The sequence below is a fragment of the Amphiprion ocellaris genome, chromosome 22 (genome assembly GCF_022539595.1).
Source record: "Amphiprion ocellaris isolate individual 3 ecotype Okinawa chromosome 22, ASM2253959v1, whole genome shotgun sequence".
Classification (NCBI taxonomy): Eukaryota; Metazoa; Chordata; class Actinopteri; family Pomacentridae; genus Amphiprion; species Amphiprion ocellaris.
The window spans coordinates 21,586,747-21,600,169 of NC_072787.1; the positions used below are offsets into that span (position 1 = coordinate 21,586,747).

The 13,423-nt window shown below is 38.0% G+C and overlaps 1 protein-coding gene across 6 annotated transcripts in view; it reads left to right on the top strand.

Moving 5' to 3' along the window:
* LOC111569235 (RNA-binding Raly-like protein) overlaps positions 1 to 13,423 on the top strand; it is a 111,325-nt gene that overhangs the window by 82,012 nt on the left and 15,890 nt on the right. For all 6 annotated transcript variants that reach the window (XM_055007170.1, XM_023271302.3, XM_035948628.2 and 3 more), the window contains 2 exons: positions 9,274 to 9,349; positions 10,492 to 10,539. In XM_055007170.1, the coding sequence (XP_054863145.1) occupies positions 9,274 to 9,349; positions 10,492 to 10,539 (124 nt within the window). The remainder of the gene's footprint in view (positions 1 to 9,273; positions 9,350 to 10,491; positions 10,540 to 13,423) is intronic.

Consider the following 13,423-nt stretch of genomic DNA (forward strand, 5'->3'; position numbering starts at 1 on the left):
TTGTTTATCTAAAAAGAAAAAAAGCACAGAATTCAGACACCAGGTGGCAACTCAAAATCTAATGGAATATAATGCAGCGAGGCCCTCAGGCGTTCTGTATTGCTTTCAAATGTTTATTCTCCTGTACGTCAGCTTTTCTCATTTTGTATCATCCCTGCTGAGTCAACGCACATATAGCCAGGATTTGCTCTTCTGTCCTCTTTTGTGCCTTTTTTTGGGGGAAAGTCATGTCTTTAAATGTGCTTCCTGTCATGTAAATTTTCTTTTCTGGATTTAAAAGGCTTATATGTTTGTTTGTGTTGATGTTCTGAACATTCTGCACATTCAAAACATATGTGTTCTGGCGGATTTATTTGGAAGCTGATTGAAAACAAGAATACAATTATGGCCATAAACGATTGAGACATTGACATTTCTTTATATTAGAGAATGAGACCTTATTAAAGCCACTAAATTATTCTGAAAACAAACTTCTTCAGGCAAAATTTACCTAGTTAACATAGTGTCTCACAGCTTACTTATAATAATAAAAATATTGAACTCCTTCCTCCTTTTTCCTTCTTGCTTCTGCCAACTGAGATCACAACGCTGTGTGTGTGTGTCTGCGTGTGTGTGTGTGTGTGTGTGCGTGTGCATGTGTGTGTGTGTGAGACAGGGATAATTACATTTCCCATCAAAGCTTCAGTGGCTGTATGAGCTCATAATTCATATTTTGAGAGTCCAAAATCACCCAGTGCTGAAGAAGAGAGGCCTGCACCTGTCAGAGGTAGTTGCCTCTATGAGCAACAGTACAACAGTGTTTCAGAATAAACGTTCTCAGATTCTTTTATGTTTTCGCACAAATGCAGGCGGTGAAGGGAATGTATTTATGCGTATGTGACATGATGTTTGGTGCAATATTTCATGCCTCACTCAAGATCAACTGTAATCTCTTTATGATACCATCATTCTGATTTAGTTTATATTCAAGGATCAGCCTCATCTCTGCTTTTTTTGGGTGCTAATTAGCCACTGATAGCATGCTAACGCGACTAAGATGGTAACGAAGCATGTAATCATCGTCATTGTGAGCCTGGCATCACCATTTAGCTCAACATTAAGCAAGACATGCTGCAGCATGGCTATAATCTCTTAGTCATCTTCTTAAAAGTGAAATCATTAACTTGTGCTTGTCATTAGCAGTATTTTAATCTCAATTATTGGATTGGATGCTTTTTAAATAAATGTACCTTGGGAGATGCTTTCCTCTTGTGCACAAGCTTAAACCTTTAAATTTGTGTCAACAAATCTGTGTTTTGTTTTTCTATCTAATGGAGCTGTAATCGTTTGTACCAGTGATTCTGTTGGCATGCTTTGATGCCAGCTGAAGTCCTGGAAGTGCTCCAACTAACATGTAACAAATGAACAAGAGCTTTACTTAACTCTGGATGCCCACTTTGTAGCTGTATTGCACATCAACAGCATCTGAAAATGTTCTTTTAAGGCCCAGTTATGCCAAAAAATATTGTCTCTGTCAAGATGTTCTTTCAAACACGCATCATATCTAGTCAAGAAAAAGCTACAAAAGTAAGTAAATGGTAAATTTGTGAGGAGTTTGATGTCTTAAAAGAAAAGTCTGAATCTCTAGCATTTATTTTCAGGCCCACACATGTAATAACTGACTCATCAATCGTTGTTTCCTTCAATTATAGCTTCTGTGCTTCACCGCAGCAGGTGTCCAAACAAGTCACTTGCAGCAAAAGAAAACCAACAAAATCAGCTGTGTTTTGGTTGCTGCGGTTTCTGTTACTGGTGAGGAGAAATTTTGTATAAACGCAAGGTAGTTTGACATGCAAATTGCTCCTTTGGGTGCGTTGTTGGCCATGCAATGGGTGTAATCCAGAGCGAGGGCATGAGTCACTGTAATAGTTTGGCTGAAGGAGCTTTCACCAAATTTCTGCTCTGGATGTAAATGTCGTTGAGGGTGTAATTTTGATGAGTAATACAGTTTAAATGTTAGTTTATGGCATTTAGGGCTGATTATGCTGATTGATGTGGCTTGCTGTATGTTTAGACAATAGTCTTTATCTGTGCATTTTAAAGAAAGCCCTTTGCAAAGTGAGCTATTGAAAGCTGAGTGATTCATTATCGCAATAGTGCAGAGTTCTGGCAGAAGAAATAGATTTTCAGGAATCTGCCAATCTTCCAATACTCTGCACCCACTAATACAAAAAGGTTTGTTGGCTCACTGAGGCACAATCTGTCTTTCTTCCTGACCTTGTGCTGACCCCGGCTCCCCGTGCCTGTTAGCTCTTCCTCTGAAGCCTTGGGCTATTAGCTGGGTTTTTTTCTCCTCCCTGTTTGAAGAAGGAATAGAGAGGGTGGACTGTCTCTTTCAGGAGGAAATAGAGAGCAAGAAAGCAGAGTCTGATTTGTTGTGGCTTCAACAGGACCAGCAGATTTTGTGCCCAGTCCAATAGCTCATTCATATTCCTTCCAGGACTATAAGGGTGTCCTCCTGTTCCCCGAGTCCTCACACGACTCGCGCTCCCCTTATGTTTTTTTGGATCCTGTCAATTTTCACAGGAGTACTTTCTCATTTCCAGTGATTCCCCCGCAATATGTTGCCATATGGCTCAGTTTATGGCTCTGATTTATTCAAAGCCTTTTCTTCCATCGTTCTGCTGTTATTCATCCCTTGCTAATGAAAGGAGGGGAGAGGAGAGAAATAAGACTTGCAAAGTTCTCGTTGGCAGCACAGGTGTCGCATAGAAAAAGGCCCCACAGGTGATGCTCGGCACTGAAACGTCTCATAAGGAGCTTCCTCGGCACGCAGAGACACGGGAAAGAAAAATGGGACATGAGATGGAGTGACGAATGGCGAAGTGGGTTAGATATCGTCTTGTGCGAGGGAAAGGGACGGTGATGGAGGGAGAGGAGGGGGATGGAGATAGAGGGAGAGACATTGAGGGATAGGGTGAGGCCGAGGGCAGAACAGTAGGCATGAGCAAGAGTAGTCCGGGGGAGACAGAGATGTAAGGTAGCAAATGAGACCAATAAAACACACGGGCACCTTCCTGAGGGAGTCATAGATGCTTGTTTTCTTGACAGAGAAACACAGGTCTGTCTTCAGTGATTACTTAGGCTTCATGCCCCTGTCTTTCCACCGCAGTTTACCTCCAGAACCTTGTTTCTCTCACAATTCCTCGACCAATAACACTGTTGCATTAAATATTTATTTTATATGCAGGGTTGTTGTTCGTTTTGGTATCTACAGACAAACAGACACCCTCCTCCCTGTCTGAGAGATTGAAAGTCGGAGGCTAGCGTATCTATAAATCATTTTGGTGCCACAAAAATTCAAATTGCATCATGTGTACATTCACACAGCAGCGAGGTCGAGCCCTTTTCTTTTTTTCGTTGTTTCATTCTCTGCCGAGACCGAGCGGTGCAACACAACTCAAACAATACTTTGTAACTCGTTCAGCACCACGGACAGCTCCAGCTCCATCCCCAGCTGGCTTAGATTGAGCAAGAAAATTGGCCGACAGTACAAGCCAATGGGAAAAAAAACAGAAATATAAGTGACAAAAAATGAAAGTTTTGGTCCCCGGTGCAAAGAACATCTCAGTCATATACTGAAATGAGTTTTTAGTGCTGCACAGACACAAAGTGTTCTGCTGAAAGCGCAATCAGAGATGATCCTAAACAGCATGGATGGCAATTAGTTGCTCTCAGGCCCACTTCACACAAATAGGTGTGAGAAAAGTATGAAAACATACATGCTTTAATGCTGTTCATGGGATCCCCTGCTGAAACTTTTATTTTTTTTTTAAAGGTAGATGTAGCAAAGGAAAAGTACGTTAAGTGCAGTTACTCAATACCTTTGACCTAAAATGCGAAGTGTTTTTGCATTTTAGTATAATTTTGACTGTGAGAACGTGTTTACTCCCAAATACACCAACCTTTGTGTTCTGGTATATCGCATAGATGCTCAGTCAGACCATGATAGGGAGCTTGGAGGACAAATCAACACTTTGAGCTCTTGGTCATGTTCCTCGAACATTTCCTGAGCATTTCTTTTCTTTGTGGTAGTGCCGCAGGGCAGCGGTCTGCAGCCTTTTTTGCATCGTGGACTGGTTTCAGGCAAGACAATTTTCTACAGACTGGTAATCACATGATAACAAATTAATTTTATATATATATATATATATATATATATATATATATATATATATATATATATATATATATATATATATATATATATTTACACATACACACACACAGTTTTATTTATTTTTTTTTAAAAATGTCCTAAACAAATAAAATTACTTTTTACTGCTAAATATGTATTTACTTTTTCATCTGTCTGTCTGAGCCTCTCACTCTTTTCAAAGAAGCTCTCCAGAGACATTTGTTTATTTTGGCAGTGGTTAGATTGACGGCTTCATTTAATGAGTCAAGTGCAGGAAACAAGCACAGATGGAAATGACGGAAGACGATCTAGTAAATAAAACTCTGCCATAAATATAACGAAAAATAAAACGTTTCTATTCTTTTCATGCAGCCCAGTACCATTCCCGGTGGTTGGGGATTGCTGCAGTAGGGGACTGCTTTTGTCATCTTAAGTGTGTGCTTGGTCTGCAATAATGTTTAGGTGGGTGGTAGATGTCAAACTGAGGGCGTTCTGAATGCCATTACCCAAGGTTTCTCAACCGAACATTGGTTTGTAGCAAGATAATGTGCTTTGTCATTCTAAATGTAATATATATAACATGCTGTTTTCCTTTTAAGAAATGTAATAAGCAAAAATGAGAAAAAGCTGAGACACTCCAGGGTTTTCCACAGTACTTTATATATATATATATATATATATATATATATATATATATATATATATAATATATATATATATATATATATATATATATATATATATATATATATATATATATATTGGGTCTGACCACTGTTTAGATTATTATCTACTAATTCGATAATGTGTAGACAGGAGGGAATATCCTGAACCTGATCGCACTTTTACACGGGTAAGCTTAAGTAGAGTTGCAATTACTGACAGCTGGATAACTATTTTCTTGATTGTTTCATCTGAAAATGTCTGAATAGTGTGTAGTAGTACCAACCTATTTTTGTTTTTTATTCCACTAGTAGCCCAAAATATGTGGGTGTTAAAGTTACAATGATGTAAAACTGAGAATATACTCTCATTTAAGAGGCTTGCAACAGCAGAGATTTGGCCTTTACCCTTTAAAAAGTGACTTAAACATATAATCGATGATTTAAAATGTGAGCACATTAATCTTCAGTCAAGCCTTTATGTCAGTTTCCAGTTGATTGAACACCTAATCGTTTTTAGCTCTGAGCCGAGCCAAGTTTCACCAGGCTGAAAATGTGGTGTTGATTGCTCCAACAGCCTCAACTCTTGAACTAGACTTCCTGACAGCTTCCGTCAAAGTGAGCTAAAGGCTCTTAGAGCAGCACAGCAAGGTTTTGACTGCCCTGTATATAAACCATATTGGTTATAAAACATGGTTCATAAAAGAAGAGGATGTGTAAGGGACTTTTTTGAGGTTTTTGGACGCCAATTATATTTAGTTGGGCTGCTGTGGACTAATTAAAGGGTTGGTCCTGATATCTCTGTGAGTAAACCATCAGGTTAATGAGCAAAACTGTAATTATCTCCTAAGTCAGCAGCATTGTCAATCCCAACATCCTCTGTCAAGTATGCACACACTCATTTGCTCATGCAGCTCTGTGTGGAGGAAAAAAAAAACCCTCAGTGTTTTAGCATGTCTAAGTAGGTAGTATACAAACAGACCAGGGTTTAATCCTATTTCTCATGAGAGTCGCCACTGGGAGAAGGAGGTAAGAGTTTGCCAGCAGCTTATTTTCACCCCAGTGCGATTCCACTCCCGGGGATTGAGGGTGCTTCCACTTTGTTTGGTGTCGGTGGTGGTGAAGGCGATGGGGATGCATAAATTATTAAAGCAGATGTGTGTAGCTGGAAGGGACGGAATGATAGCGAGAACATGGCGAAAAACAACAATTTGTCAGAAAGTGCCTTTAAAGTGATCTATGCACCTACCAGGCACTTAGCCGAGGCGCTTATTTAGAGGGAAGGAGAGCTGGGTTTATTCTCTCAAGGGCACCTTGTTGATTGGTATATTGTCTCCTGGTCTTAAACTTGTATCCTGCCAGTTATGGAATGGCTTTTCTAGTGTGCCGCTGCAATATTAAAAAAGGAGATGATGGGATTTTGTACTGGGTTTCGTCAGACTATGCGGAAAATACTTTTTTTTGCCTCCAGTGATCCATTTCCTTCAATCTCCCTCGTGTTGTTGATTCATTTTTATAAGAATAATATCACATTGCTTCTAAATGACCTCAGATAAGGCTGAGGAAGCTACTCTTTCAACTAAATCTCAGTTAAAAGTGCGATTCTAACCTCAGGAATACAGCCTCACGTCTGCAGCCGTAAAGTTACTGGACTGTTTTCCTTTCTAGTGCTATACTTTGGTGCTGATTTTGACCAACTGGCTTCTCTCCCAGAAGCCACTCAGACTGTGCACAAAATATGAGGACCTTGCAACACCCTTGGCAAAGCACAGATAGCGAAATGAAAAATTCTGCATCACTGACTGGCTGGAACACAAAACTCTGCACCTGATGGTAACTTTTATTTATATATATATATATATATATATATATATATATATATATATATATATATATATATATATATATATATATATGTTTTCAAGGATTCTTCCCTGCCTTGAAAGAAGAATTTCATTTTGTAATCTTTCCAGTGCACCGTAGCAAGGTCTCCAGTCTTGCCTGTAGAAAATTGGCTCTGGCAGTGCACCTCGACTTTAGAGAATGTGTCCTGCAGTAGTGCAGCTTTGTATGCTGCTTTTTTAAATGTCGCCTGAAAAGTTCAGTTTTTGCAACGGAGTTTCCAAACAGCTTGAATCGGTATTTTACTCTTTATTATGAAGTAGTACTTTTATGCTCCCTTGCGTTCCGGCGCTGCTTTGAACTATATGCGCCACCATCAATGCCATCATGAGTCGTCGCTCTGTGTGAGGAATTTTTGAAGAAGGCAAGTTGTTTGGCTTTCAGTGGCACAGTTTTGGGCTTTTCATTGAGGCTACGCTGCACAGCGGGAAGCACTGGGGTTGACTGAGTTCCTGTGGTACCCCTCATATTGTATTATAATATAAAGTAGTGGATATTCATGTATTTATAATGGAGTTAAGTTGGTAACACTTCATTAACCTCTTTGTTCCAAGTACTGAAATACAGTTGTGAGCAGATAAAAGGACATGTTTAAGTATTTATCAATGTATTTGTTGAAAATAAATCGCTGAATCATCCACAACTGGTGCATAAACAGATAAGAAAAACTGATAATAGTGTGTAATTTAAGTATACTCACATGTGATGTCACACATGAACATGAATTCTTCCTGTATGGTTAAAAAAACATTTATTAACTACTAATTATAAACTACTTTCTTGTTGTGGAGGGTATTTATGAATGCATAAATGACTAATAAGTACAATAAGTTGTTTCCTAATACAGCAGTAGAAAATATGCAGTTCATAATTACAATAAGGATTTACTCAATATTTCATTAAAATGCACTTAATATATTCTGTATGTTTACATTGGTGTAGCATTTTGTATGAAAGTAGAGGGGCTCAATATAAAATACCTAATTTTGAAACTCATTTGAGACAAATTCCACTGCCAATAACTGTATATGTACATATTTTGTCCACATAGCTGTATAAATCAAGTCTCTCCTATGTAAAAATGAGCGTATTATTATACCTGCTCCTATCATGACAACACAGTGGCAGGTCCAGACCGAAAGTACATTGCTTTTCAAATGTACACATTCCCTAGACAAAAAACTACTTCAACTCATATGTAAAATGTGCAAAAGCTTTTTATTTTAAAGCTTTTACTGGCTGATTCTGATGTTGAAGTTGAAGCGAACAAAGGCCTAAAAGATTTGAATCTTGTGTACCTTGTATGTAACTGTGGTATTTAACCACAGCTGAATGCTGTAGAATTACAGGTTGAGCAGATTCCAAATGTTTCTTATCAGGATTCATAAAAACAAAATAATAATAAAGTGTCTGTAGTGACAGAAAAGCCATCAACCCAGTATTGATCTGACCTGTCAAGGTGCATTCTATCAGTCTATAGACACTTTAATGTAATATTTGCTTTGTTTTTTACATATTTGTGTCACTGCAAATGGTTTATTTTTAGCAAATTTTTTTAAATGAGACATGTAGAATATAGTAATTGTGAGTGCATCAAGGTTTTAAGCTTAGATTAGGTTAAATTGTCAGACACGTCAGTTGTGTAGTTCACTGACAATTGGATAGTGTCAAATCCAATGATTTATTGATTTTTTTGTCACAATCTTGATTAAAATCAGCATGAACCTAAGCCCAGTTCTTTCTTTTTTTCTTTGTGTACACATTGTCACCAAAGCTCATAAATTTGAATAAAAACCAGCATTATCAATCAATAATCATTTCTTTTTAATGTAAATTCATCACACTGGATATTTATCCTGAACTAATATTGTTGTTTAAAGTCATGGGTGCATGATACAGTCCATAAGAGCATATGCCACAACAGCTGCAGCTGTCCTACTTGTTCCCAGCTTATCTGTGCTGGCTGGACGTCATTAAGTGTCACAGAAGACTTTGCCATGGTGCCCCTTTACTAGCTAAACTCCCACAATGCTATCTACCACAGAACTGTTTGCCTCCTCTGGTTGCTACAGTGTTAAACAGTATTAAACACCTGGTGGTCCAACCAAGTACTAGAGCTAAAATAAAATACAGATTTTATTATCTAGAAAATGGTATCAGATTGGCACTCATTATCAGCACATAGTAAATGATGAAAGTCTTAAATTAGACTGGGGCCAAAAAAAAACCTGATTGAGACATCCCGAATTTTGGTTTCTGCCTCTGATAAATGGTGCACTTTGGGTGATTTATTAAAAGATAACGTGCCTTTTAAACCTGCCGGTGGGTTTTGAGCTTCAGAGTTACATATTTCAATTACAGCAGTTGCTCACAACTACATTGTAGTGAATTATAGTGTGTTTTAACCCATCTAGGGTTTTTATATACTGATAAATAAAGTGTCACCAGGTGATCTTTTCTGTTGCATTATTGATGAAGCATTTTTCAATGTCGTGACTGACAAGTGATTTGTTTCTCTCTGTGTTCTTACAGACATAAACATGGCCGGGGAGCCGAAGCCCTACAGGCCTAAAGCCGGCTCCAAACGGCCGCTTTCAGCTGTTTACAGGTAGGATTTGCCGTCTTTTCCACCACACATGCAGAGGAGCGGCTCTTGTCATAAATATTAACCATCTTCCACATACCTGCTGCTGCTGCTGCTGATGTAAATGCACCGTAATATTTAGAATACGAGGTTTCCTATTATGCTTGTGTTTTTTTTTTTTCCTTTTTGAACCTTGAATTTCTAATTGAGTTTTTAATTCTCTTCCTTTTTTTTTAAAAATTCATTTCCATGTGTTGACTGGAGTTTATTCAGCCCAAGACTGGAAAGCTCAAAGGAGATGCTGTTGTATAAGCTTCATTAAGCATGACCCTGATTTTCAGGCCCGTACACAGCTCCTGGTCACAAACAGATCAAAGCAGCGCTTGTTTACTGCAGTCTTAATGTGACAGAGGTCTAGACGTGCTTTCTTATTCACCGGGACACTTTCCTGTGTCCTCTCATCGGTCGTCCATTGGCAAAGTTTATATTAGTACCAATTTACTCCTTTCTCAATTGTTGGTTTGTTTCATTACACATCTCACTTTACTAATTTATTGCTTTGTGCATTGTGTTATTATAAAACCTCATTTGCATTTTATAGCTGCAGCTGGAAACATGCAGGATGTAATATGGTAATCATGGACGAAGAACAGGAGAGGCAAAAAAAAACACGCCATACTCTTCTAAATTGAAATAGTAATACATTAATCCTAATTAAAATTCCTCTGAGAATGGCAGCAATTCAAAACAGCCCCTTCTTTTTGCCTCTTCTCTTTATTTTATTCGTCTCCCTGAATTCTAAATCAGTTGCCATCCTGAGCGTATAACATTGATTTTCCTCTCTCGGGTCTAAGAAAAGATGTTTTTCTCTTTTTTTCCCCTCCATGCTTTCATTTTCTGACTGTATTTGCCCTCCAAAACTTTTTTTGTTGATCTTTGTTGATCTGTGCATGCCAGTGTGGCGAAGGCCCGCTGCTGCTTAACCTGCGATGAGCTTTAGGCATAAACTAGACCGTGTCCGTTCAAGTCAAAGCAGCTTGAGTTTGATCCTCTTACTTTTGACAGATCTAAAATGGCTCCGTTTAATACAATCCATCCCCCTTCTTTATCTCTTCCTCCCTGTCTCTTCTCGTCTCATTCTCCTCCCCCTTCTGTCTCTTTCATAGTGGATATGAATTTGATTACGAGTACTACAGGGATGACTTCTACAGCAGGTATGTATCATTCACTTTTGTTGCACATTATTGAGGTTTTGTGCAGTCAGATTTGGTATTTAAGGAAACTATTGTCTATTAGCGAGGGCCTGCCCACATTAGTTAGTGTTGTAACACCTGTTGAGCGTTCTCACGGCGCATGATAAACAGTGGCAGATTTAGTATTTAAATTCCTATTGTTTTCTAAAATACTTTCATCAATAGGCTAAATAAATAGGTTAAGGCTCACATGTTACAGACTAAAACTAACCATTGTTTCAGACCAGTTCTTTGTCCATGCTGTAGGAAAAAAGAAACATTGTTCTTCTGCTGCATTGCAGACATAATTAATCCTAGTATAATGTGTGGGTTTAATGTGTGGTGGTTGGATCACTTTTCTAAGGAGGCGAATTACTGTCCAGCCTCTTAATAACAATGACGCTTCCTCATTCTGACTCTCATGTGACCACCACGACCAATCAGAATCATGAAAGGCTTAGACTGAGATAACTGTAAATGCAAACAACTATTTAAACATGTAAATGTGGAACATACAGTGTAATCTAAAAGGATTTAATTACCTGATTTGTTGACACAACTATGTAAACACTGTAAGAATGTTTAAATATGTAAAAGTTACTGTAATTATAAGGGTCAATATAGAACTGCAGGACTTTTTGTAACTTAGTTGACAGGTATCATAGATGACATTTTTGCTGTTTTCAGGCCTAAAATCAACATGGCCGCCTATAACCAAACACCACATGGCATTTTTACAGAAAGATTCTTCTAAAATATTATATATATAATTGAGTAAACTTGAAATTTAATTTTTTTTTTAAATATATTGTAGTAAACCTGTTGACATGCCATAAATCCATGCTTGACTCACAGACTACTTTATATTAAATAACTCAGAAAGCCTTGGAGTCTGGCCAGTCTTTTCTTCAGGAGGAAATGACATCATGTGGAGCAGGTCATGTGATCTGGAATTAACACACTTCCTTGAGAGGTGTTTCTGTAATGGGTAACTTAGTTCAAAGTGATTTCTTGGACCCAGATACAATTTGTTATTTCCCGTGTAAAAGGTAATATATTGCCAAAAAAGAAACATCTGTCATGATTATGTCAACTTAATAAAAAGAACACCATCAAAACAATCTTTCATAAGCTCATTTTATTATTGTTTAGCTAATTAGAAGGTGGTTGTTATTAAATTCCGTTTATGTAGTTGGCATTTTAGTGATATCCAGTCTTTTTTATGAATATATGCTTGTTTCCATAATAAATAATGATGGAGTTTGTAAAGACATGATCAAAATGAACACAATGAACACTTTTAATAAAAATGCATGCAAAATATATCCCATGGACTTCAAAAGTCCCTCAATTATATACCATTTTTACTAAATTAACTATATAAATTCCCACCAAAATCTGAATTATGAACTTCATGCATCCTACACTAGTATTGTAAATAAGACAAGAAAAACTTCAAGATTCAATCATTTTCTTCTAACTTGTTTGGCTCTTTGGGTGACACAGTTGCTTTGATTTTTAAATTATTACAAGAGATGAAGGTTTGGGATGAGGAGAACCTGACAGGACACCCCTGGCAGTGATTTCTGAAGTGTAAACTTAAATCCAATAAATGGCAGCACAGAGCTGCTAACTTTAGCCTAAACTGATTCCAGGACCATTTTCCTCACAGTCGGGAAACAGCACGAACTGGTTGTAACCCCACAAACTAATGTAGTTAAGTAATGCTCTGCTGCTTGGCCCTGTGTGCAGCGATTTTCATGCCAGGTTTGGCAACTTTCAAGGCGCTTTTTGCAACTTATTTAAAATTTATATGTCAATAAAGTGCCTGGTGATAAATCTGGTGACTTTTGGGGTAGACGCTTTAATATTTTCCTCAAGGAGAGTCAATAAAATGCTGAAATCTGTCTCGTCTGTCTGTGTTCAGTGAGCAGGAGCTTTAAATGTGCATAAACAAACAATCACTGATAACCACTGTTTGCCAATGGAAGCACCTTCTCATTCAGTTTGGTTATAAATGAATAAAAGTTAAAGTGAAGATAAATTTAACTGAACTGTTTAAGTTTTATTTTTTATCTCAAAATACACTGGAGTGAGTTCATGTCAGTGTTTGGATTTCCTCTATTTATACTTCCACAGTCTGCACAACAGCCTACATACAAAGTTTTGGGAAATGGAGGTAGATTTAGGTGCAGAATCCTGCGATGATAACAGCTTAAAAACAATGACAAGTAGGTAGAATCACTTTTATTTTAGATTTTTTTGTTTATTTTTCCACATTTCTATTCAAAATTTTAGATTACTGTAGTGACTAAGCTGAACATGCTGATATTTTCGGGTTTCATTCGAGCAGAAAACACTGTTTAATCCCTTGCTTATGCTTTTACTCCTGTGTTTTACATTTGTAAAAGGCTAAAATGCAGAATATTGTTCTCACTGCAGCCTCACGCACACCGTGTCAACACAAATCCGAAGCTTTCCAGGCCTGCTCTGCTGTAATAATAATTGTTAAGCTGCGAGCGGACAATATCTGCTCAGGGAAAGGGTTCAGTGACTGGTCAATAGAGAAGATTTTGATTGACTCGCCCTCATTAAGAGTCTCGCTTGTCGGATTTAATTCCGTAACCTTCCCGCAGAGGTACCTTGAAGAAATCAGCTTGTCAAAACGGGCTGGACAGATCGAGCGTGCATCACGAACGTGCTGATGGAGGAACACTTGTTTCCTCTCTCATTTGTCCGCCAGTGATTAGAGTGCTCATCTGCGGAGACATTTCTCTATTTTTCTAAATGTCAAACTTGTTGAGAGCCCACACAACAGTCAAAGCAGACGCGATCGTTTGACATTTAGCGCCTTCTTCATCCTCTT